At 40.5% G+C, this 25,438-nt stretch overlaps 3 protein-coding genes across 7 annotated transcripts; 2 read left to right on the forward strand and 1 right to left on the reverse strand.

Moving 5' to 3' along the window:
• The first annotated feature begins 1,357 nt into the window (after positions 1 to 1,357).
• Positions 1,358 to 10,608, forward strand: syvn1 (synovial apoptosis inhibitor 1, synoviolin). Its single transcript, XM_058648961.1, has 16 exons — positions 1,358 to 1,532; positions 3,121 to 3,272; positions 3,417 to 3,509; positions 4,095 to 4,247; positions 4,719 to 4,767; positions 5,121 to 5,224; positions 5,431 to 5,557; positions 5,661 to 5,760; positions 5,842 to 5,907; positions 6,332 to 6,448; positions 6,696 to 6,853; positions 7,295 to 7,453; positions 7,988 to 8,128; positions 9,280 to 9,463; positions 9,552 to 9,673; positions 9,768 to 10,608. Exons 2-16 carry the CDS (start codon positions 3,141 to 3,143, stop codon positions 9,962 to 9,964), a joined length of 1,902 nt encoding a protein of 633 aa, XP_058504944.1. The 5' UTR covers positions 1,358 to 1,532; positions 3,121 to 3,140; the 3' UTR covers positions 9,965 to 10,608.
• An 85-nt stretch (positions 10,609 to 10,693) lies between these two features.
• Positions 10,694 to 16,340, reverse strand: gpr137 (G protein-coupled receptor 137). 4 transcript variants are annotated; one of them, XM_058648964.1, is made up of 9 exons: positions 16,251 to 16,340; positions 15,488 to 15,555; positions 14,178 to 14,640; positions 13,968 to 14,017; positions 13,578 to 13,815; positions 13,247 to 13,396; positions 13,008 to 13,133; positions 12,806 to 12,924; positions 10,694 to 12,567 (listed from the first exon to the last, which is right to left on the reverse strand). In XM_058648964.1, the coding sequence occupies exons 3-9, from the start codon at positions 14,553 to 14,555 to the stop codon at positions 12,471 to 12,473; spliced, it is 1,158 nt and encodes a 385-aa protein (XP_058504947.1). In that variant the 5' UTR covers positions 14,556 to 14,640; positions 15,488 to 15,555; positions 16,251 to 16,340; the 3' UTR covers positions 10,694 to 12,470. The 4 variants fall into 4 exon arrangements, with proteins under 4 accessions (XP_058504947.1, XP_058504946.1, XP_058504949.1 ...); XM_058648963.1 differs by lacking the exon at positions 16,251 to 16,340 and adding an exon at positions 15,927 to 16,044; XM_058648966.1 differs by lacking the exon at positions 15,488 to 15,555 and having other exon boundaries at positions 16,251 to 16,316.
• Positions 16,296 to 25,370, forward strand: pld7 (phospholipase D family, member 7). Of its 2 annotated transcripts, none has more exons than XM_058648959.1 (12): positions 16,296 to 16,428; positions 17,216 to 17,320; positions 18,718 to 19,677; positions 19,958 to 20,145; positions 20,337 to 20,517; positions 20,604 to 20,718; positions 21,473 to 21,600; positions 22,148 to 22,351; positions 23,029 to 23,168; positions 23,390 to 23,555; positions 23,653 to 23,752; positions 24,267 to 25,370. In XM_058648959.1, exons 1-12 carry the CDS (start codon positions 16,303 to 16,305, stop codon positions 24,467 to 24,469), a joined length of 2,616 nt encoding a protein of 871 aa, XP_058504942.1. In that variant the 5' UTR covers positions 16,296 to 16,302; the 3' UTR covers positions 24,470 to 25,370. The 2 variants fall into 2 exon arrangements, with proteins under 2 accessions (XP_058504942.1, XP_058504943.1); XM_058648960.1 differs by lacking the exon at positions 16,296 to 16,428 and adding an exon at positions 16,537 to 16,735.
• Positions 25,371 to 25,438: the final 68 nt, after the last annotated feature.

Below are 25,438 nucleotides of genomic sequence, written 5' to 3' on the forward strand. Positions count from 1 at the left end.
ACTAAACACACAGCCTGTTATATACCGTAACTGTCTACTTGACCGATATGGGTTTTCTCGGTTGATATACGATGTGGAATTTCTATAGGCCAATAAATTTTGATTCTGTAATTTTTTTCCCCTTCCCATCTGAAAATAAATACACCCTTTCAATAATAAATGATGCACAAATTGTGTGATCTAAATAAACACTTAATGAACAACACCCATCCTTCAGCATTTTGTGTCTGCATTGCAGTATACATACAGTACAGTGCTTAACAAATGTATTAGACCACCACCCAATGTGATGTTTATGTCACAGCTGCCCTAAATTAACAGCATTGGTAATTATTAAACTCATTTTTTATGGGTCTTTAATGGTTATTACACCGGAAACAGATGCTCTTTTACTGAAATTATATTTTTAATGCTAAAATATTATTGTTATTCATGAATTTTCAAATTTACTAGGTTACAAAAACCAGATAGAATAATAAAGAACATTATTATTTCTTGATTAGGATGTCAAATTATAGTTATTTGCCTGCATTCCTGAATAGAAAAGACAATTTAAATTAAATTAAATTAGATTAAAGTAATTAATATCTGACTTCTCAAAGAGGCCCAGTGAGCCGGCTCAAATGTGTGTAAAAAAAGGTGAATTCAGTTTGTTATTTACCAAATAAATAACAATAACATTTTTATATTTTAACAGGTTTTTCAAAGATTTCTAAAAGTATTCATGTTTTCTTGTTTTTATGACAGGTGGTCTTATAAATATGTGGTACACTGTATATTTTCAAAACAATAAATTAATATAATAACTTAAACATAAGGAAAAAACATATGTTTTTATTTACTTATCTATATTTTAAAAGCTTCCGTGCATTATTAATGCAAATGTTTGAGAAAGTCACATTTGAATCTGTGTTGATGTTAAATTACAAATTAATTTCAACAGAAACAGAAGGTGAAGAAGAGTATGTCTCCTCCCTAAGAAAATTAATTTAATTTTAGACAATATTTTTATCTGCTATTCATTGTACTACGCAGACATACTGCATATACTGTTTATGCGAGGCTAAGCGTTAATGTTCTTGAACCAGTCAACTTTCTATTGGTCCACGTTACTATTTACCGTAAATATCATGAAACGTGGATCACTTCATTTTGTCCAAAGTAACTAATAATACGTTAAAATAATCATTAAAAAATTGGAAATGAAACACAAATAATAAGTATCCGCTAAATTAGTTTTTTTACGAAAAATATTGTCCTTCTATTTGCATTTTATACGATTTTGTACACATGAAGCTTTGAATTTGTCTTGCGCCATATTACCTCAGCAGCCGGATGTGAGGTGGCTTCAGAGGAGCAAGCCAAAGATAAACACGTAGCCAGACGAGCAGGGGCGAGGGGAGTAATTGTAGGAGAGTGTCTGCTGTGAAACTATTGAAATGGAGTAGCTGATGAGAATACGTAGATATTAGCAGTCAAGGAAACTCTCGTTAGATCGACCGAGGAGCAAGTCGTCTCCAGATACAGAGTCGGTAAGTTCGGCAGAGTGCAGGAAGCGAGGAGGTTACTAGCTAGCTGCACAGCTAGCCAACGTAAGCTAACATAACTTACCCATTTACCTGTCATTTTCTAGGAGGTACTTTATTAAATCAGCGTCATTAACAGCTACGTGGCAACGCTTAAAATACATACGTGACAACCCTTTTGTTAGTTAGGTCAAGTTTCTTGTATTGAAAACTGTCGCAGGTTTAGTTGATTTAGTGCGACTCAATTTCACCTTATTATTAGCTTTGCCGTTGGGTTCAGTTAGCTTCCTTAAAGGGATGAATGTAAATGTTGTGGATATTGTTTTAAACATACGTTTGCAATAAGGATTATGTAGTGGGTAGTTTTTTTTTTTGTTTGAATGACGCTGCCAACAGATGTATGTTTCTACAGTAGACTGATGCGACCACACTTGCAGCAGTGGGAGTGTACACGGTGCTAAGAGTTTATCATAGTGATTTATTGAACACTCAAATTTGTGTAAAATTCAAACTGCTATTTTGTTGTTGTTATTGCTTAGCATGGAGATAAACAGGAACACGTGGCATGTTGACGTTACACCACTGTCAGTCCAACAGTGAGTGTTGCTCACTGTTGGACTCACTGCTCAAGTATAGATTAAGATGATACATTATTTAACCATGCAGGTCTGGTCATGGACTGAACAGCATCATTTCTCCAGGGTCATGTACATTCAAAAAGCAGTGTTTGTGACATCATTTTATTAACAACGATATTAACAAATGATGAAACCGAATCAATCTTCTTGATGAAACACTCATACTTCACATGTGTGTGTCTTTTTCTTCTCTGACACATTTTCTGGAAATGTTCCCAAAACTGTTTCACCTCTGACGTTGTCAATGTTGGGGTTTGTTGTCTGAATGCTTTTAATGCATAAGCTGTGGTTAGTTTCCCAATACGTGTCCAGGCCTCAAACATAATTTTCAGTTCAAACGTGATCCTGCACTTTCTGATTAGAGTCTGTAGAGAGAATGTAATTGTCAGCTCCTGTGCAGCAAAAAAAAACAGTCCTCTTTACAGACAGACAGACAGACACACAGAAAAGACATAAAGGATTAGGAATGTGACACGTGTGCTTTAATCTAAATTAAAACTGATGTGTCTGATATATGTCATCTGATTATCATATTTTAAAACAATTCCGAGTGCACTGGTATTTGTTTAGGTAATCAAACTTTGTGGAAAGTTGGAAGAGAAGTTGGGAAGTCTCTGATTTGTTGTAACCTTAATTTCATTACATGAGCAATGAGGCAAAAACAAAAGGCATTTTTGACTCCAGAAAAAGTAGTTGGATTGTTTGATAATTTTCCTGCTTATCAGGTATAAACAAATCTTTTCAACAAGTGTGGCAGAATGAGTAACTCACTGAGGGAGTAAGAGGATTTTAAAGCTTTGCAACCATAGGTCTATTGATTTAAGCTTTTTTCGCACACATATAGTATCTCACAAAGTTCCTCTGTGTATTTGCATTCGCTCATCCATCCAAGTCAGCTTTCATATGCAACATCCTTTTTTCTTCTACTTGTCTCTTCATCTGTTTCCCCTCCACAGTGTCTAAAGCGTTGTCCAAAATGGTACGATCTGCTTTGGTGACCGCCACCAGTCTGGCACTGACTGGGGCAGTGGTGGCACATGCTTACCTCCTCAAACACCAATTCTACCCAACTGTGGTCTACCTCACAAAGAGCAGCCCCAGCATGGCGGTAGGAGCACTGCTACAGTTGAATCATTTTTTTCAGATATTTCTTCTATGATAATATCTATTAACTTGTCGATTTTCCACATCATCCAGTCCACTTCAGTTACATTGTAACAAATCATCATTTTGTGCCTGTTTCTGGTATCAGGTGTTGTACATCCAGGCCTTTGTGTTGGTGTTTCTGCTGGGAAAGTTCATGAGAAAGGTCTTTTTTGGACAGCTAAGGGCTGCAGAAATGGAGGTACAGTTTCTACTTATAGTTTATGATTTTTGTTTTGGATTTTATTATTCTGCCTCTGTTTGGTCTTCATGGACAGAAACAATGTAACATTATTTGTATGCTGTGTCCTTCATCTGAAAACTCTGTCAATACTATCAGACCTGACTGAGGAAGCATTTGTGTGTATACAGCAGCAGTGCAGGGGCAAGAAATGTTAATCAATCATCAGTGATGGTTTTTTAAACAGCAAAATTCACTTCTGAAAGTTTTTGTTGGGCACAGCTTTGTGTTTCAGTCGTACTCCAACCTGTTTGCAGTCATCTTGCTTTACTACCCCAGTGTTTCTGTTGCCTTCATCTGTCTTTACATAAAATAAACCACCTCCAGTGGACAGCTTGGGAATGTCTCTGGGTGACTCAAAATCTAAACACCACTCTTCTGAGAAATACAGAGAGAAATACCAAACTTATTTGACAATGGTATGAATGTAACAGACAAATGTTCTACAGTATGCTCTACAGTTATATTACACAACATGTGTTGTAAACAACTTTGCATCTAATCTGACTTTATTTTCTCTTCCTTGTCATCCACCTCTACCCTCAGCATCTCATCGAGCGCTCCTGGTATGCGGTCACTGAGACCTGCCTGGCCTTCACTGTGTTCAGGGATGACTTCTCCCCTCGCTTCGTCGCACTCTTCACTCTTCTGCTCTTCCTTAAGTGCTTCCACTGGCTGGCTGAGGACCGTGTGGACTTTGTAAGTGATGATAGAGAAACAACTTCCTCATCAGACACAGTACACTGTAAACTTCCTCCACTGTAGAATGTGAGTGCAGAATATCATTCAAATGCAAAAAGGAAACATGGGATACAGCAGGATGGGACAGATGGTGCGTGACTAAAACTACATACCTCAGTTAAACAGACATTGTTCTGAGGCATTTTGCAGCTGATAACTCAGTTATAGATTGAGCGTGCAGGGCCTTTGTTGTGCTGGGAATTGGAAAGTTAAAGATTAAATGAAAATAGTTGCTTGGCTTGTGAGGAAGGATTTGCGAATATATTAAAATAACAGTAATCAGTTGAAAGACCAGTAAACCACAGCTCATTTCAGGTTTATACGGTATCCTTCTGTATCAGGGAATCATTGATAAAAAATGACAGACTTTAATCATTCATTACATGAGACTGTGTGCTAGTACCATCTAAATTTCTTTTTCTTTTTCAGATGGAACGGAGTCCTAACATCTCCTGGATCTTTCACTTTAGAGTGTTGTGTGAGTACATGTTACCACCTCTGATATCGTTTCTGCAATTCTCTGTTGTTAATAAAGAATAACTTCTCCCTTATTAACTATCACTTTCACTTCTCTCATTTCCTTAGATTACCATAAAACAAGCTAAATGAAACTGCATGCAAATCATTATGTCAGCACATGAGGACAAGTTCTCAGGAAACATGTAAATTGATTAGTAGATTAGTAGATTGATAAGTAGCTTTATTTGAATCCAAAACAGAGGTTTATTTTGAGCAGTTACTTTTAGTTACGTTTTCTCATTTATGTGGAGCTTCCATGTGTTTGTAAGTGTTACTGAAGTGTTATTAAGTATTGCTCTTTATTTCCTGCAGCTCTCATGGGACTGCTTGCTGTCCTTGACTTCCTGTTCGTCAACCATGCATGTCACAGCATCATAACTAGAGGAGCCTCAGTCCAGCTTGTATTCGGATTCGAGGTTTGTTTTAAGATGAAGGATTGTGTAACCTAGTGTTTCTTACATGTGGGTCCGCAAAAATGTATTTAGTATTTACCATGTGTGTTTTTAGGCCTAATGTTTTACTTAAAACTGTCAAATCATGACTTTATGTCATGACTTTAAACTTGCCACGTCAGTGATGTAAGATCATTTAAATAGTGTCTCCCCACTGTTTTGCTCATCAGTATGCCATCCTGATGACCATGGTGCTGACCATCTTCATCAAGTACATTCTGCACACAGTCGACCTGCAGAGTGAGAATCCCTGGGACAACAAGGCTGTCTACATGCTCTACACTGAGCTCTTCACAGGTAGCGTCATCCGCTGTGCTACACACATCATGATGCTGTTTCCCCTAGAGGCAAACAAGATGAAGTTAAGTTGTTATCATTCAAACAACTGTTTTTATTGCAGGTTTTATCAAAGTGCTGCTGTATATTGCCTTCATGACCATCATGATAAAGGTCCACACCTTCCCCCTGTTTGCCATTCGCCCCATGTATCTGGCTATGAGGTGAGCAACTTAATTGATGTGTGTCAACTCATATTTCATATTTGAGGTATGTTTTAAGTCTCTTTTTTGTGTCCTTGCCAGGCAATTCAAGAAAGCTGTAACAGATGCTATAATGTCTCGGAGGGCTATCCGCAACATGAATACATTGTGAGTAATTATTTTGCATCATTTTGAATTTGTAAAAATGATTTCCTGGTGCTTTTCTAGTAGTATAGTAATTTCCATACAATTTTGTCTCAGCTGGACAAATGTGTTCCTGTCACTACATGACTATGACTAACTCTATGACTTGGATGCAAAATATTGTCAAATTCTAAAAGGTGTTTTTTTTTTGAGAGGTTTTTGGAAAATGTAAAAGGGTTAAGCTGTAACTTTGGCGTGCTATGACTCGCGTTGCAGCAAACCCATATAACTAGTCTGCTTCATAGTATATTTCAGGTGTACACATCATGTATGATTAGTTTATTGGTGTTTTGTTGTACTTTTATATGTAGTCAGTTATACTTAAACCTCTTAGAACTGCCAGTCAGTCATTACTTTTTGTCTTTTGTCCTGTTTGCCTGGGATTCAGATACCCTGATGCAACTCCTGAAGATCTGCAGGCTTCTGACAATGTCTGTATCATCTGCCGGGAGGAAATGGTCACTGGAGCCAAGAAACTACCCTGTAATCACATTTTCCACTCCAGGTAAGTCGTGTGATACATTCAACAGGTCATACTCCAGGGTTTCAATAAAATAAAATAATTTGAGCGTCAGAAGTGGTCTGTATCTCGTTATTTGAATTCCTTTATTTAACACTGTAAATGAGTCAGGTTTGGCAAAATTAAGCATGATTTGAGCGCCCTTTGTTGCGGCAGAGTGTTCGATGTTGCCATTGTTTTTTTGTATTATTTAAAATAATGTAGTTGTGACACCCTCCTGTCTTCTCCACAGCTGTTTGCGCTCCTGGTTCCAGAGACAGCAGACCTGTCCTACCTGTCGCATGGACGTCCTGCGGGCTTCAAATAATAATCAGACTCCTGCCCCAGCTCAGGCTCCACCCCCTGCTCCAGCGGCACCTGCCAATGCAGCAGCAGTCCCTCCTGTTAATGGTGAGGGTCCAGAGCAGTTCACATAAACACAGCCCCCCATGTTCCATCTGTCATGTGCGTGCGCTCTGTTGTAGAGCAAACCAGAGAAGAAACATTCCTTTGAAACATCTTAAACTTCAACTTACCACACCTCAGAGTGGCCTGCATGCATTAAGATGTGTACCAACGACTATCAGAACTGTTGGGCCTAAAGCCACCGGTCAAGTTTGTTTGTAGAAAATGTGAAAGATGGTAGTCATTAGTCTTCCAGCTTCTTTTACATAATTCATCTGTGCCGCAAATCTCTTTTCATTTAAGCACACATGTTATATGTCCACTGCATGTGAGCAGGAGACACACGCTGCACATGCATCCAATGTGAAACCATAAAATTAATTATCTGAAAAATCTAAAATACATTTGAACTCTAATAATGGATATATTGCTCTGTTTGCTCTCCAGTGGCTCCAGGCATGATGCCAGCTTTTCCTCCTGGCATGTTCCCTTTCTGGGGTCCCTTCCCTGCAGTGCCGCCTCCTCCTCCTCCTGCTGCTGCTGCAGCTGACGCTCCTGGTGCCACTGATGCTCCACAAAGCAGCAGAGACGCCACACAGGCAGCTGGTGAGGATACAGCTTACTGCCTAATTTACTTTGCTGTTCATCAAAGATAATCTAAATCATTAAGATTTAATTGAATTGAAAATAATACTGCAGCAGTGGTAGTTTGTGTTTATTATCAATCTTGAGATTTACTATTTATTGATCATCCTCTTATGAGGTCTGACTGAAGGATTTAACAATAGTTTGCCAAGAACCACAACCAACCATGTGACCCACATGATAATATATTGATGCAGTGAGTAAACACTGTAACACCAGAAACTTTGTCCTGGTGCGCTCACAAATGTACGTAAGATAATTCATTCTAAACTCTCGAAGTACACAAAACTCCAGCTGCTCAGTATCACCACCAAAATGTGATTATTTCCTCTTTGGGTCAAAGCTAACATCATAGCATATGTACTTAATTTAATTTCATACATTCAAAATAACCTCACTGGAGAAGATAATAATTGTAATCATATTTGAGGTGGTTTCTACTCCACTGGGGCTTTTGCAGGTCATCAAAGTGTTGTGTGTGTGTGTTTGTATCAGGTACCAGCCAACCCACATCGTCTACTGCAGACACCTCCACTGCAGCAGCTGCTCCAGGATCCGCAATCCCAGGCTTCCCCTTCTCTTTCCCTCCTCCCTTCCCCACTGCACCATGGCTGCCCATGCCACCTCCTCCCTTTGGTAAGAGCAAAGAGTCAGTGCTGCCTCACAAAACTAAAAAAACCAAAATACATTTAGTGACGGGACACTCCGTTGTCCCAAGATGATTTATTACAGGAAAATAAGTGAAAGGATGGTATGTAAGGAAGCAGAGCGATCGTGCCATAAACATCATCTTATCAGTCCTCTGAAGAAATACAGAAATATTTAAACAATCACGAGTAAGTCATAACTCTGACGTCACTTGTAGATACTGTTGATGCTCTGTCTCAGTCTGACTGGCTGCTGCAGTTGGCTCTCCTTATCCTGGAGAGTCACAGAGACCTGGCCTCTGTAGCTGCCTTTAGACAGCACATTTGAAAAGGAGGTATGTAAGGACGCAAGGGTCTACAAAAGCTTAGGTTTTGAGGTGGTATGAAAAATGCATGGAAGAAGCCAGAAGGTCTTGCTTCTGTCACGTCCATCATTTCTAAGCAACCAACATCAGCCTTACTGAACTAAATCAATACATTAAACTAAGATAAATAATCAAAACAAAGACAGTAGATTATCAGAATTTATTTCCATCACAGCTGCTTCAATACAGGAGTGAAAAAAAACCTTCTGTCTCACCAATTGATTTGCGAGCTTCGTCTGGATGATGATGGTTCGTTCTTTGGCCGACTACTAAAAGACGTGTGTGTGAAAGTGCTCAAAAAGGTGAAATAGTTGCATCATGATGTGACACCGACACGCCCAGAAAAACAGGCATGTCGAATGTAAATCGGCACCAAGGACATGTAGTATTTTTGTGTGTAAAAGACGCTAGATGTAAATTGCACTTTTTAGACATTTTCTTCTTGTCAAATTTCTGAATGATTCCAGAGTGAAACCATGTGAAAGTGCAGTAGGAAAAGCTCCAGGTTACTCACAGCAGGCAAGTGGGAGAGTGTCCTGCCTGCTGCATGCTCAAGTTAGGCTCCACCTCTATGAATTCATCTGACCCAAATAGTCTCCCGCTACATTTTTTTATGTGTAAATGGTGAAGTCAAGTTCATGTCTAAAAAGGACTTATTACAGTGTTCTCAGAGCCTGAAGGATTGTTTCAGATTTAAGTTTTTGTTTTGAACACTTATTTACTTATAACACAATATTTAACTCCAGTCAAGTTAAGGTCATCTTCTCTCCCGCAGTGTCATCAATGCCTCCCCCTCCTCCGTCTCTGTCCCGAATGTCTGAGGAGGAGCTGAGGGAGCTGGAGGCTGAAGGTCGTCGTGGCCTTGAGGCAAGACTCCAGTGTCTCCAAAACATCCACACCCTGCTTGATGCCGCCATGCTGAACATCCACCACTACCTCAGCACCGTTGCCACACTAACGTAACCAAACCTCCCTGATAAAATTAACAAAGTAATAGATTACTTTGTATCATCTATTACACATCAGCTTTCACTCTTTGTCCCACAGTCCTCCTCAGCCTGAAGGCAGCACTGGAGAAGCAAGCGGGACAAACCACACAGCTTCATCCTCTGCAGCTGGCAGCCGCTCTGAGAGTGCGGCCCAGGTGGAGGAGGAGGAATCTACCAGCTGTAAGTAAACCAACAGTTCAGTGGAGACAGCAGAGACCATGACAAGCAACACTTCAGAGATTGATTTACTTTTTTTTTTTTTTTCCCTTTTCAGTTGTTGAAGTGAATGGTGCTGCAGTGTCTTCTCAGCCTGCTGATTCCACCTCCACTGCCTCAGAGACAGAAACACAAGAAATAATGGATGAAGAAGTGGCGGTGGGCGAGGATGGAGAACCAAACACTGCCGAGCTGAGACGCCGTCGCCTCCGTAAACTGGAATCATCGTCATCTCCACCCCCTCCAGAAAACTGATCCGTGTGTAGACTTGGACATATCGCTCTGGACCAACAGGAACTATGAGCTGATTGATCTTTTCTTTGGTTCTTCATTGCCTCTGTTTCTGGCGGCTCTGGCCTTCCACAGGCTCAGGTTTCTAACTGTGTTGAACTGTGTTGGACTCAGGCTGCTGGGAGACACAGTGATCTTTAGTAAACCTCTTCTTTAGTGCTCATATGGACCTGTCTGAAAGCACTTGCTCTACTCCTTCTTTATCCTCCCCCCCCAAATGACTACTGCAATAACAGCACTGCAGGTGTTTGTAGGTTTAATCAGGTGGAAGAGGGAGTCTTCAGTCAATGTGACAGAGATGGTATTTGGACGTGTGCTAGTTTTACAGTCAGTGACGTCTTTTGATTTGTGTTTAATTTCTGCTTTTTTCAATGTAAAGGTGGTTGCAGTCACCACATCAACATGTTCCACTCAACCTGGATCTGAGTCAGTGAACTGAGATCACCACATTTGCTTTTTTTTCCCTTTAACATTGTTCAGTTTCCTGGTTTTTCAACATTGCCACCACAGATGTTGTAAGATACTGATTTATTTGAATGTGTACATACTGTATAGAGTTTTAATAGGATGATCTGTACATAAAGCAGAATAAACTGTTTGAAAATGTAGTGGCACATCATGCTAGTTTTAATGTTCACATGCAAATTGATGGTCTGTGAGGACTTTCCTGCAGACAATTAAAACTCAGGCTGTTCAATACATCATCCCATACCTTTTTGGAAACACTCGGATCCAAAGCTAGACATCCAACTAACCAAACTGACATTTTAGAATCTCTAATTTCCAGTGTTCAGTAACGACACAAGCATATACACTCACCAGCTACTTCTGTAAGTAGTATGTGTATCTAATAAAAGGTCAGGTGTGGTCTTCTGCTGCTGTAGCAGAACCTGAATGTCCTGTAGCCCCCATGTTGTGGTTTCAGAGATGGTCTAGGTAGTTATTTTTGAAAAATTCCAGTAATATGCAGACTAGTCCACCTGGCACCAACAACCAAGCCACATTCTAAGTCCTTTAATTTAATCTTTCTTCCCCCCATTCTGAAACTTGGTTTGAACTTCAGAAGGTCATCTTGACCATGTATACATGACAAAAATGCATTGTCATGTGTACATGTATACAAGTCAATCACAGTTACCATGTGATTGACTTGTTAGTTGTTCAGTTGTCATGGAATATAGTCAACTGAGAATCTTTATCTGCCAAGTTATGATAAAATGATCCACGTGTGAATCATTTTTAACATATTACCCTCCAACTTGTGGGTTAGTATTTGCTTTGTGAGGTTCTGATTTGGGGTTTCAGATCTAGACTCTTTGTTTCCACTTGTCATAAAACTCGAATATTCAGTCTTTACTGAACTTTTTTGCTTGTTGAACAGAGCCGACATTTCTTTTGACATAATGCAACAATAACAACGCTGTTCATCAAGGAAGGTATTAATGGAAACCTGAAAGGTTGAGAATTTATCATCACTGATGTTTGACCAAAATGCTTAAATTGACCAAAGTAAAACAAAATGAGAGAATTCACCAACAGTTTCTGCTTAGCAAATAGCAACAGGTTAAACATTCAATTTTAACATTTTTTTTTAATATTTTTCCTTTGTGTGTTGTCAAAGTCACAGGTGAGAGACTCACTGAAGTAAAGATGAAGGAAAACTTGTTTTGCTTTTTTTGCTACAATTAAAAGCATAATTGTTATAAAATAAGTTAAACTTTAATCACTATACAATTGTACAAAGAATCAAAATAAAAAATTAAGTGATTACACTTCAAATGTGCCATACAACCTGAAAAAACATCAGACGATCACTATTAATACATTTTTTTTTTTTAAAAAAGGAAGAAAGAAAATACCTGTAGCATTACATGTGTCAAAGATTAAACATCAGGATCCTGTTGAGCTTTGTTGGAATTATTAATTTAAAATCTTTGACATAAAGAATCTTCTGACACTGTAGAGCTACTATTTGGCTGCAAATCGATAAGCAAGAATGTTAAACTACTTGAAAGTTAGTATGAAAGTATGTTTTCAATACACTTAAAACAACGTCAGGGAAAAATTACTTTAACCGAGTTGTGGAACACCGCCTGCCTTCAGTGGTTATCACCTGCTGCCAGCTTATCAACTACTTGTATACATTTATTGGGGAATGCTCATGAAGCTTAATGTGCCATTTATAGATTTAAGAATTAGTTAACCATTGTTTAGCAACAAAGAGACATTTTAAAGACAAATGTGGGGCTAAATCCCAGCTTCACCTTTGGTCATTTATTCATGCCTGGTCCATTTCTTGTTCCCTTGTTCTTAGTTCCACAAGCACAAGGCGCACCTTCACTGCTGCTGATTCCCTGAGGTTTTTGTGCAAAGAGTGCTCATAGAGGGGGCGTACTACTCACTGCTACCTCTGTGTGTATTATGTCCTTGAGATTAATACAACAATCCACATCAGGGTAAGGAGTCGGGTTCAGTTTTGGGGGGTGGAGTAGAACGAGTGGTGCTGGTAGTTCCGGTCTGTAGGGTTGGTGGCAAACAGGAGAGGAGCACTCTCTGCCCCATACCAACTGAAACAGAGCAAGATAATAAAAAAAGTGTCAAAGACGACAGCTGTGTCTACTGTGCAGTGTGTGAGGCATTGGGTATGGAGGGATTTCATCCCCCAGCCTCTCAGTGCACTGCAGCAAATCAGAATTTTTCACTGGAACTTATTATCACCTAAATGTCCTGCATCCAAAGAAAAAACTTTTGTAATGTTAATACTAAAATCTACTGTGAATTTAACTTGGCAGCAATGATCATTACCTTGTCTGTAGATGTGAACTGCGTGCCCATGGAACAGGTGCATCGTCATCACTTGCTTGAGGGTCGTCAAAGAAGTATGGACGAGGTAGGGCTCTGTTATTGATGACTATGCTGCTGGTCTGAAAGAATTGAAGGAAAAAGCTTTTGCAGCTTCAATGACACACATTCTCAGTCAAATCTGACACAATAAACTAAAAACTACCTCCTGAGCAGGCTGGCGAACCCTGAAGATAAGGATCAGCAGACTGGTCGGGAGCAGTTCCCATATGAGTAGAATGGCACCGAAGGCTAGGTAGCCTTTGTCGCCCAATTCATTACGCAAGTCAGCCTACAGGGAAAAACACGATCAAAGATAAAAGCGACTTTCACAATCAAACTTGACAACCATTGGTTCTAAAATAACTCAGGCTGGCTAAAAGTGCCAGTGGAAATGACGATTACCTGGTCAGAGATATTGTACCAGTCAAAGTCGAACGACTCCACCTCATGGCTCTGGGACAGGAAGAGGACTGTCAGGTTGTAGCAGGCTCGACTGGCAAACAACAAGATCACTGCTGCTCCCAGAGCTGCTGTTTGGCACACGGTGGTCCCCTAGTCATATAGAATATACACTGTTAGCCTGAACTACCAATACCAAAATCTAAGGTAAGGAACTGGTTCAAGTACAACCACCAATTTCAAAAAGGTTGGCACACTGTGTAAAATGTATATAAAAAACTATTTTTTTCACAACAGAACATAACATCATTGAAACTGAGACTACAGATCACACCTTGTTGATCAGGTATGGGCTGGTGGTGTGTGAGTGTCTTGTCAGGAGCATCAGCAAAACGGCCAGTAACACTGCATCCAGGATAAAGAGTAAGTCATTGATTATGACTCGAACCAACACCAGATTCCAGGTCCACTCCACTGACTCGCTACGGTTTCGGTCCCCGAGAGTCGCACAAACCACGTTGACACAGAGAAAGACGGCATTCACTGCACCATACATGCAACGTGCCAGCCACCTAAAGAAAACATGGAAGCCGAGGAGATGGATGAATTTACATTAGACATTTCAGACACAATAGAGTTAAGTAGGGATCAAAACAAAACACTGATACAGTATTCTCAATAAAAAGTAAAATGTCCTATTATTTCAGTAAAGTCAGTAACTTACAGTTTTCTGCCTCCCACTGAACTGGAAATCTCTCTCACTTTGAGCAACACCTGCAGGAAAACAAATATGAAAGTAAAAGCAAGCACAATTCCCCTGCTCAAAGAAGGTTTCACTTTGGTTACGTCAGACCATTATGTCTTACAATCTTTGTTTTACTTTCTATCAGTAAATTAAACAGATTAGCCACAGCTCCACTGTCCACAGTCTTACCTGAGTAAAATACAGGTTAATGAGGCTGAGAGTGAAGAACTGCAGACAAACAGGGAAGCAGTAGAGCAGCCAGTAGACTGCAACAGGCAGGTGGTTGGCCTCCAGTGCATTATAGAAGTAGAAGGAGAACAATGTGGTGCGGAGGGCAGACCAGAGGAGGCAGAGGGACAGGAAAACACTCTGGTAGCTCCATCTTTTGTGTCTGTAAAGGTAGAGAAGCCAGAGCTGGATGTACACCACCAGGAAGAGGGCAGCATACAGTGTGGTGTAGAGGATGGTGAAGCCGAGCTGGACCGAAGGGGCAACAGCTGGATGAAGAGGAACCGGGGGAGGCAGAGTGGAGTTGGGAGAAGGGGTGGCTGTAACTGGAGCTTCCATTGAGGTTCTGAGAAACTAACTGTCCATCATCCAAGAGAAAGTGTTCGATCTTCTCCCCTCAGCCTGAAGGCTTTTCATGAGAGACCTGAAAATGAACAACAAAGATCAGCAAAACAACTGTAAAGAAAACTGTAAATAAAGAAGCAGGGCTGCTTTGTGGACATTTGTGGATTTTTTTTCCCCATGTCCAACTCCCTGATACCAGCCTCTCAGCTTTAACGGGATAGTTAAGTTTCCTGATGTGGGAGTGTATACGGTGTTAATAAGGAGTTAATGTGTAACATACAGTGGACAGTGTTCACCATGCTGTATGCGTAGAGGGAGAGATGGGAGAACACAACATTGTTTTGATGTAAATGGGGACAACAAAGAAAATGTGTTGAAGCCCTATAATAATAATATATATTTTTGAATCAATAACATGATAACTATAGACTATATTTTAAATACTGTACCATGCTGTCAGACAAGCCTTTGAAACAATAACCCACAGAGCTAATTTGCCACATCCTAACATGGTGAAGAGAATGCTATTGATTTCTTGGACCTTGTTTTCTCTGGTGTCCCCATTCACATCATAATAATGCATGTTCTAGTTCTCCTGTCTACCCTTCCTAACACGCTGTCTCCCAACTCTGCATGGTTACCTTAGACATCCCTACGACAAAAACATGAACAATGCCTTCAGAGACTAAACAGAAACCTGCTTTACAACCAGGTGCATCTGAAAACAAAGGCCCAACTGAAATCTGCTGACACTGTAATGACAACGTCATGTCATGAGTTGCACTGTCCCTCTCTCTCACACACACACACACACACAGGTTAGTGCAACTATTCTTCTTAGGACACTACATTGACGTCCATTCATTTGAACAGCCAAACACAGCGTTATCCTAAACCATAATTCAAACATTTTCCCCTAAACTTACCCAGTTCTTCGGTAATAAGGTTCTGCCTCAGTAGGACCAGGTTTTGGTCTCCATGAAGACTACTGGCCCTGACAAATACAGGTACACAACACGTCACGTAGACTGAAATAGCGATAATACATTGTCACACATTTAGACTAATTAAAGTTTTAAACCCCACTGGTGTAACATTTGTAACAGTTCTACTTGACTGTCTTGTACTTTTCTGTGTTAACCGGTTTTATGAGGCTGACCTTTGAAACTAAAAGTCCTTAACGAAATGTGTTTATTTTCGTGTTCAGTTCATACTGTACAAAGACTAAGCTAACAGGTGCTAGCTTTGTTAGCTACTGTAAACATTAAACTTCCCCGCGCTGTCACTATGTAACTGTCTGTCCGGTCAAACCCAACATGAATTATTGAAGCTGTCAGTAAACATTAGAAGACGACAACAACAAACCTTCTTTTTCGCGGTGGTGAGTGACCATGGAGGAGTTCAGATAAACAACAGAACACAGACGTCGCTCGCTTCCGCATGTAACGTATGATGGGCGGGGCCACCGTTTTGATTCTCGCCGCCAATCAGCGACGAAAATGCACTCGCGGTTTCTTCAAGTTGTTGTTTACATGTTTAGAGGCAGACGGTGCTTACAGACAACATTAAAAGCGCGTTTTCGTGGCCAGCAGCTGTCCAGGTAGTGTCGTTTTACCTTAACCACAGCTCGGCATTGTTAGCCGTTAGTCATTGTGCTGTCAGCAAACAAACGGACCGCTCGCTCCTTACCTTTCCTCGCGTCACTGACCTGCTGCCGCATTCATTATTAAAGTGCTCCAAGATGCCCATGATACTGCGGTCTAAAAAGTCCATCCACTCCAGTCAGGGGAGTGAGGAGGAGGCGGCGGACCTAGCAGCGGCAACGCCGAGAAGGTCGGTCCGCCTGTACGGGAGAACTACGTACGAGGTGGGTACTTCATGACTCAGTCTTTCCGCCTCCTCTTCCTCCACTGCAGACAACTTCACACTCGGCCACGTAGCTGTGTCGCTAAAGACAACGGCAGCTACGTTAGCTGGCTAACTCGAGGACAGAAAACGACAAAGGAATCATTTTATAGCCTTGTGTTCTTCCTTCAAACACCACTTTAGCAACTTTAGCTCGAGTAGCATTTGTTTAGCTGGTTAGCATCTCTGTAAAGCAAAGATAATTAGCCAGTAAGACCTAACTGCGCCTCGCCAAAAAAACTTAACACATAGCGAGTTACTGCACCATGGTAAGTTTTCGTTTTATGTCGACGGCGTTTATGTATTTAGAAAACATATAAAACACTTAATAGTATGTTCGTTTTTTGTTTTTCTTCTGTAGTAGGGATAGTTTAGTTTACATATCCACATCATATGTGTGCACAGTCACGTTTATGTGTGTTGTCTTTTAATGAATGTACAGTGCAGCGTTTTAATAATTGTAACGATCTATTCAAAGTACAGTGATCTGGTTGACCATTTGAGATAATAAAGGTCAAATGTTTTTTTCAATAAATCCTGCAGAAATCTACATATTTATTAACAAGCGCTTCTGTCACATAATTCCTCCTGTTCTACGGGACAGTTACTGTATGTCTGACTGCCGGTCCTGCCTCCCTGGATCTGTAACATATATATGCAAGAACTTCAATGAATTAACAGAGTGTTGCCGTATTACAATGCTGCCTGCACCATCTTGACTGTGAGTATAACCTCTGTGGTCCTGACAGGAGACAGATGAGTCAGACTCTGCGTCTGTCCAGAACCAAGTGATGGAGAAAAGTCCCAGTCCTGTGGCTGAGCTAGAGGAGGAGGAAGAGGAGGCAGATCTAACGGTAAGATGAGGCTCTACTTACTCACCTTGCAACAAGCACACCTCTTGTCTCTTTTCACTGTTGCTTGTTGTTTTGTTCTGGCAGGAAACGCAGAGCCTGTCTTGACTGCATGGGTGTGGCAAGCTTATTTATAAGGCCCTGCTGTGTGTGTGTTTGTGGCAGCAGCAGCCTGTAATCATCCCCAGGAAATATTGGCAGGCCATTGCAGAAATGCCTGTTTACCTTACCTTTATAGAAGTAAAGGTAAAGGTTACACATGCACATTTAAACAGCAGACCTCAACCTCAACCAGTAAACTAGTGTTTTTAGGCCAATCCCAAAAACATTTTGTTGCATATTGCAAATGCTTCAATCCCCAGGTATGTGCCTCAGTTCAATACTGTTTCTGAATTCTGAAACAGTATTTCCTTCGTCTGTACTGGCTTGTTTTTTGCACTGATGTGCATTGTCAGTGGTAAAACCATAATGCTTTAAAACTGTCTATGGTTACACACGTGTCAGTCTTTCCAAATCAATAATTTTTTTCTGTGTGAGATATATTCAAGAAGATTTCAGAGAAATGGGAAGCACCTGAGCTTTCTTTTCCAAGTACCATAGCTGAGTGTTTTAATACTTGTGTCATTGTGATATGTTATTATCGCAATTTTCTCTACTTTTAAAAAGAAAAAAGCCAATTTCTATTTTGGTTTGTCATCATTCAGTGTAGATTAGGGCTGCAACCATTCATAGATTATTAATCAATTAATAAGTTAACTGCCAACTATTTTTAGTAGTGCATCTTTTTATAACACAAAACGTTCTCCAATTTCAGCATCACAAATGTGGATACAGTATGTTCTTTGTTCCTATGACAGTATACTGAATGTCTTTGGACAAAACATTTCATTTAATGAGGTAATAATGTGTCTCCAGTAAGTGCTAAATTACAGTACATAGCTTGTTATATTACATAGTTTATCCCTCAACTACACAATGTCTCACTCTGTAAATATCACAGACACAAGTCAAATGTGAGGGGACATTATTAAAAGGAAATATTGCCTGTATAAGTTGGTCTGTGGCTGTGAGGTGCAGCAGCAGTCAGAAGAACTCATTTGAATAGGTGTGGCTCTTCAAACTCTTTCAGTGCCACGGAAACATTACAAGGTAATATACACCAACTATATTGTTTTTATCAGTACCAGGAGAGACGAGAGTTAAAGGAAGTAAGTATGTCAAGTGTTTTTGCACTCTGTTGAAGTTAAGTACTCGTTTCAATGTATGACATGTTTTGTGCAACTAAAAGTATTGCCATGTAGCTTTTTATTTACTGTATGTTGAGATGGGTGAGATAGATCATTTCTTCTAGTGATTTGAAGGTTGTATTTTTGTCCCTAATGAGCTTCTGTCTTCCTCAGGACCTGAAATATTGCAGTGTTCTTCTGAACCGTGTACAGGCAGAAGACACGAAAAAAGAGCTTGAGGAGAAAGAAGACATGAACCGCAAAGGTGGTAAACCTGCTTCTCGGATTCCTACCTTCCATAAAAGACCAAGTGGTGCAAGCCAGACCACAGAGCTTCCTGTTCCAAAGAAAGATACCCCTGTCCCCGTAAGTGTGGAAGCTTCAAAGTCCAAACCAACTGATGGCCGAGAAACAGCACTTCCCCTACCAACAATCAGAGCCCCTAAAACAGCCTCTGTAGTTCCCTCTCCATTCAGCAATGCTGAACAATGTCCTGTGACGGCTCATAGTTCCTTAATTACTGCACCCAAGAGCCTTGGTTTTTCTTCTTCTGTTCAGCCTTCTCTTCTCACTGTAAGCCCCAGGCCTGCCATAAGACCAGAACAAGTGTCAGAGCAGCAATTACCAGAGCAAGATGAGAGGAAAACCTCAGAAATAGAAGCTGATGTCACACCAGATGCCCATGAAGGTCACATTTCGTCACACGAGGGCTCTCTCTGCCAAATGCCACAGGAGGAAACAACAGAAACATATGAGGTTGAAGTCAAAGGCAGGACTACCCTCACTGAGTCTGGAGATACCGAAACGTCTGAGTCTGGAGGGAGTGATCACATAGCTGAATTCAGCCAAGTGGATGCTATTATGGATGAAGAAGCACCATGGGCAACAGAGTCAACAAATGTTCCTGAATTAAAGGACAGTAGGTCTTCATCAGATGCTGAATGTGAGGAGGAGTTGATAGTTGAAGAGTCTGAGTGCCACAATTTAGAAGAAGCAAAGGATGACCAACCTGAACCACAAAAAGCCCAGTCAGAGTTTTCAAAACGACCAGGGAAACAAGCTGATATGGATGAATCTGCATCTCCAGTAGCTGCACAGATGCCCACTAAAATTAGATCAACCAAGACAACAAAGGTGAGTGATGTTGTTGTACTTGGTTAATGGATTGAGCTCAGTGATGCTGTTGTTGTTGCTCTTGTCATCCTGAGCTAGTTCCTCAAGCTCATGATGACAAGAGAAGCTCAGAGTTGATGTGTATGCGTGAAAGCAGATGCACTCACACATAAAGGAATTTCACCACACCCTGCAGTTATACATGTGGTATGCAACACTTCCCTAAGCCATTTCCCAGTCTCTAGTTTAAGCTATAATTGTTTGTTTATTTAGTAAATATTTCATGTCTGACATTTTGCAGGACTCCAGTTGCCCAAGTTTCACCTTCTGCTTCCTCTTGCCCACCACCCTGCTGCTTCTTGGAGGGTTTGGTCAGCATGTTTGGCACTACGGGCTTCCCATGTCTGTGGCCCAGCTCACAGCTCACCTGGAGCTACACTGGCTAGAGGGCTTTGGTTTAGTCCCAGAGCCTTGTAGTACTGATTGTCGGTAAGAAATATCCACAGTGTCAACTTTTCTGGCCAACGTTGAGAGAAGGTGGTCAAATTTACTCATTACATCAGGACTCTTCACAAAACCACTCAAATACTTGGAAGTTGAATGGCTCCTCTAATTTGAGATGCTGCCTGGAGTGAATTTGCTGTACAAATAATGTATCAACTGCCCTGTCCCTTGCTCAGAGTGCATCTGGTGGAGAGCATCCCTGTGGGTCTGTACCCGTCTTCACCCCCATCCACACAGAGTATTGCTGACAGCTGGCTGCATCTGCTGAACAAGGCCAACAGCTCAGTCCACATTGCTGCATTCTACTTTACTCTAAGAGGCAGTGATTTACAGTTTGCTGACTCCACAGACACTAAGGTTAGTACTGTGGCGTGCCTCACTCTCTCCATTGATGTTAAACTGTATATATGACTCAAAGTATATATATTGTATTTGTTTTGCAGGGACAAGAGGTTTTTGAGCACTTGAAACAACTTGAACCTAAAGGTGTGACACTCCAGATTGCTGTCAACGGCCCACAGACATCAACCCAAGACACATTAGAACTGGCTGCTACAGGTACAACATTATTTGACTGGGACCTTAATCATACCTGGCATTAACATCTGTCTTGTGTAATCAGATTGCAAGTGGGCAGCTCACTCACAAATACATGTTCATAACGGGCCTGTCTGTCATTGTATTTATGGTTCCACACGTGCATACTCAACCTCATGTTCCATTGCCTCTTTTGTATGTCCTTGAATTTTTTGAGAGCAAAGTTGTATGTGTTGTGTTGATACCACAGACAACCTGAAGCTAGTTTTCATGGTTATCGTGTTCTTCGGTTTCTCTTTTGCACAAAACAAGCATGTGCTAAAAAATTCCCTGTTGGCTCCTGTATTCTCTGCCGTGTCCTCCTGCTGCTTTTTTAAACACCGAATGCATGCTGTAGCAGGTTTGTTCGTTCAGGCTGCTGTAGAAACATGGCAGTTCAAGATGGTGGGCTTTGTTAAAGCACAACCTTTGCCTAAAGTACATGTTTATTTATTCTAAGGCTACAAAATAATGCAAAAACAATTATACACTGATACAAATATACGTATGTCTGCCTTAAACCCTCCTAAATGTTACATACTGGACCTTTTAATGCAAAATAAGAACATGCACACATGTAATTGCGCTACCGAACGCCAACCTTAGAGAAGTGTTCATTATAAAAAGTGTTATTTTTATGCAGTTGCTTGTAGAATATAATTTACCGATGCTGTTCATAATTAGACATAATTCTTTTTGTGGCAAGGTGAAAACTCTTATAACTGATCTCTTGCAGGTGCAGATGTCAGAGAAGTCAACCTCACAGCTGTTACTGGGGGTATTGTCCACACTAAGCTGTGGGTCGTGGATCAAAAGCACTTGTACCTGGGTAGTGCCAACATGGACTGGCGTTCTCTCAGTCAGGTACAGCAGAGAAAAAACCATGATAAGTGTGGAAATGAGCCGAGTCTGTGCTCATTGTGTTCAGAGGTTGTCACACGTCACATTAGGGTTTCCTCTTACAGATCACATTACTGTCCAGTAGATTCATAGGACTGAAAGAGAGCAACTTAATCTAAGTAGGACACGTTGAGACAGCAGTTTTTAAAGTAGCCTCAGACTACTGCAGAGCTGATCATTTAATTAATCTCAGACTTTGTTGTCTGCTTTCACTGCACATCTGAAGAAAGTTGTATTTACTGTTTAATGCAGATTGATGACTTTTAAAGGATCTTTTTTATGCTTACGTAAAAGTGAATTTAATGACTTTTCCTGGACTCTGTATTGATTAAAATAATCTGGATTATCACCATTATAATAGTTTGTATCTTAATATAGCAAACATAATTGTGCTTCTCCCAGATCAGCACAGTTTCAGGTTTCTCAGTAGAATCAGATGATTTTTCTGGCTCAGACCCGAGATGTGGGTGTGCCATGATGAATAAATATGTTTGTGTTTGTTGAAACCAAGGTGAAGGAGGTGGGTCTGTCAGTGGAGGACTGCAGCTGCCTGGCTCAGGATGCCTTCCGGATCTTTGGGGTTTACTGGAGCATCAGTGGCGCAAAAAACGGATCCCTGCCGCCATACTGGCCCGCTCGCCTCTCTGCCCTGTCCAGCTCCCAGAATCCCCTTCATCTGAAGTTCAATGGAGTACCTGCTCAAGTCTACCTGTCTGTAAGTTAGCATGAGACTCACTCTAATACTTTCCCCTTTCAATTAACAGATGTTTTTACGTGGACCAGATACTAATAATACTAATGTTTATAGACTAATTAGTGTCTGTTCCTTTTGTATTTATACTGAAATAAGATTTTTAGAGTGGAAGATGATATGAAAGAGTGTTCAGCTCAATGATTAGTCAAGCCTAAATAATAACTTGGGGTTAAATTAGTTGGAGTTTGTTTAAACCCTGTTTCAGACTAGTTTAATCCATAATTGTTGAACATATTTTCACATGTAAACATAATGATTCATATCAACGCTCATCAATAGATGATGGTGATGTGAGCTCAAACATGTCAAAGGTGCATCTTCAGTACCATATTGTTTGTAATGATGAGTTTGTTCTTTGTTATTTTTTGACTTTTGTTTTTAAATCAGGTTGTCTTCAGGTATAATATTTCATAATAATGTGTGATGATAAATATTAGTAGTTGTTGTGTTTTTTACCTTTTTGTTGTAGCTCTCGGAAAAGTGGATACAAGTTTACATCTGAGTACTTTGGCGTTTTCATTACACTCTATACAAAAGTCATGAGTATATTTACAGCATTTTAGACATGAGCAGGGCTATAAAAGCTTCCTCTTCTGGTCTTTGCTTCCATCGTCCTCACTGCTGTCTATTTCCCACAGAGTTCCCCTCCACAAATATCAGCTCGCGGCCGCTCTGACGATCTCTCCACCATACTGTCTGTTATCAATGATGCCCAGATGTTTGTTTACATCTCTGTCATGGACTACCTTCCTATGTCTCAGTACACAGAGCCACTCAGGTACAATCAGCTCACTAAGAGCCACCAGTGCTTTAATAACACAAGTGACGACTTGCGTTATTCTTGTCACTTGACTTGATACATGCTACTGTGCTACTTTAATAATAATGTAATGAATCCTAGACTAGATTTTAAAATTGTACGTTGACAGTATTGATCTGTTCTCTGGAAAGTTTTCCCTGCTGTAGAGATGAAAGTGTGCTGTGGTTTCTTGCTGTCAGGTTCTGGCCCCCCATCGACTCGGCCCTGCGTGCTGCGGCCTGCACCAGAGGTGTGCAGGTCAGACTCCTGGTCAGCTGCTGGGAGCACTCTCCAGCCTCCATGTTCATCTTCCTTCAGTCTCTGCTGGTGCTCAACAGGCCTCCACTGAAATGTGACATTGAAGCAGTACGTTTGGAGATTTGAATTTCATTAATTAGGTAAAACAGTGCACTCTGCAGAATAATGGTGGATCTGATTTCCTCTTTTCTCTGTGACTCTGCAGAAATCTTTTGTAGTGTCTTCAACAGCGGAGCAGAGGAAAATCCCCTTTGCACGAGTCAATCATGCCAAGTACATGGTCACAGACAGGGTGGCGTATATAGGTATGTACTTGCTCTGAGCCTTCAAACATTATCCACTGTGACACATTCAGAGGAAAAGACACCGACTACTTACAGTTAATGCTAGCTTATATTTTTGGTCCACTACATTTACCTTATTATTATTATTGATTTTTGCCACAAAACCTACAATAAAATGTTGGGTGTCAAGTCAGTTAAATCTGAAACTAGGCCCCTTTAAATGTAGTATTATTGTAATAGTTTACAAATGTAGCAGGAATCTTTTACTGTGTAGAGCTTATTCAGAGCCATTTTTATTTACATTTCACATTGTATGGTCTCTTATTTTTCAATTATAAACATATTTTGTAAAGGCAAATGATGTAGTTTCCCGCTCTGTATTTTTACTATATTAATGTATTAACTGTAATTGCTGTTAGCACAGTATTTACATTTTGTTGGGAGCCTGAAAATGACGACCTCTTTTACATTGACAGGAGGCATTTGCTATAATAAACTACTGATTTACTGTGATTCTGTGTGTTTGTGCCCTTAGGGACGTCCAACTGGTCAGAGGGCTACTTTACTCACACTGCAGGTGTGGGCATGGTTGTGAACCAGACTGGCTCAGTGCTTGGGGAAGGGCAGCAGACTCTGCAGAGCCAAGTGGAGGCACTTTTCCTCAGAGACTGGGGGTCCCAGTACGCCAGCACCCTCTCTGTTGATAGCATGAACGTCTGCCCTCATCACCTACACTGAGGGTTTGCTGTTCAATGAAGCACATTGTAGATGGGCATCTCGCTTGCTCCTGCCACTTGAACTTTATTTTACCTGTGCTGAAATCAGCTTGCTGTACTGTTTTGATTTGTATTACTGTTTCTTGAATGCCTGTCCTTTTCTGTATATAATTGCAATTTTAGATTTGGTTTCAGAGTGTGTTATTTTTTTATCTTTAATGTTTTGACAATTTTCTTAAATGAGCTGAGGCACAAGGGAACTGGCTTTGTATAATTTTATGCCTGGTGCATTTTGTATACTTTTAAAAATGTTTCTTCCAAGCTTTAACAATCTTATGCAGGAAATGTAACATCTCCAAATCAGGAGCATACACTATGGCAATGTATATGTTGCTGAAGCTATCAGCTGGTCTCCTATGTGTATGTCATGTCATGAAACTATCCAATAGTACAAGATTATACAAAAACGAGGAATTCTCCTAATTTGAACATTTATCTCTATAGACAGAGACTCAAACAAGAGTGAGCATGTTTTGTTTTGTGAAAGAAATTTCCTTGTGTGGAATCTGTTTTACTGTATTGCCATTACTATGCTGTTTCTTTGATCAGGTCATTAACAGAGTAAACCGTTTACAGAGGGACCTTCTGACTCTGGATGGAACAGGGAACATTTCAGTTCACCGTCCCTCAGCTGGTTATTTTTGAGAGCTGACATGCGTGGTAAATGCTGAGGTGATCATGATGGGATGGGGCTTAAAGGACTTGATCACAATCCTCAAATGACCAAAATGTAAGTGGTGAGGATTTTATTATTGCTTTTCACAACCTTACAAGCAACCTACAGCCTCAAGAAGCTATGTGAGTTGTAATATGAGTCCTTGTTATGAAAAGAACAAGTCATTAAAAAAAATGCCTTGCCTATATTTACTGCGTGTGTCTAATTTGAGCATTATTTTATTTGATGTAATGATAGTTTGTTTTTGCGAGTGTA

Source organism: Solea solea, chromosome 14 (assembly GCF_958295425.1).
Source record: "Solea solea chromosome 14, fSolSol10.1, whole genome shotgun sequence".
Taxonomy (NCBI): Eukaryota; Metazoa; Chordata; class Actinopteri; order Pleuronectiformes; family Soleidae; genus Solea; species Solea solea.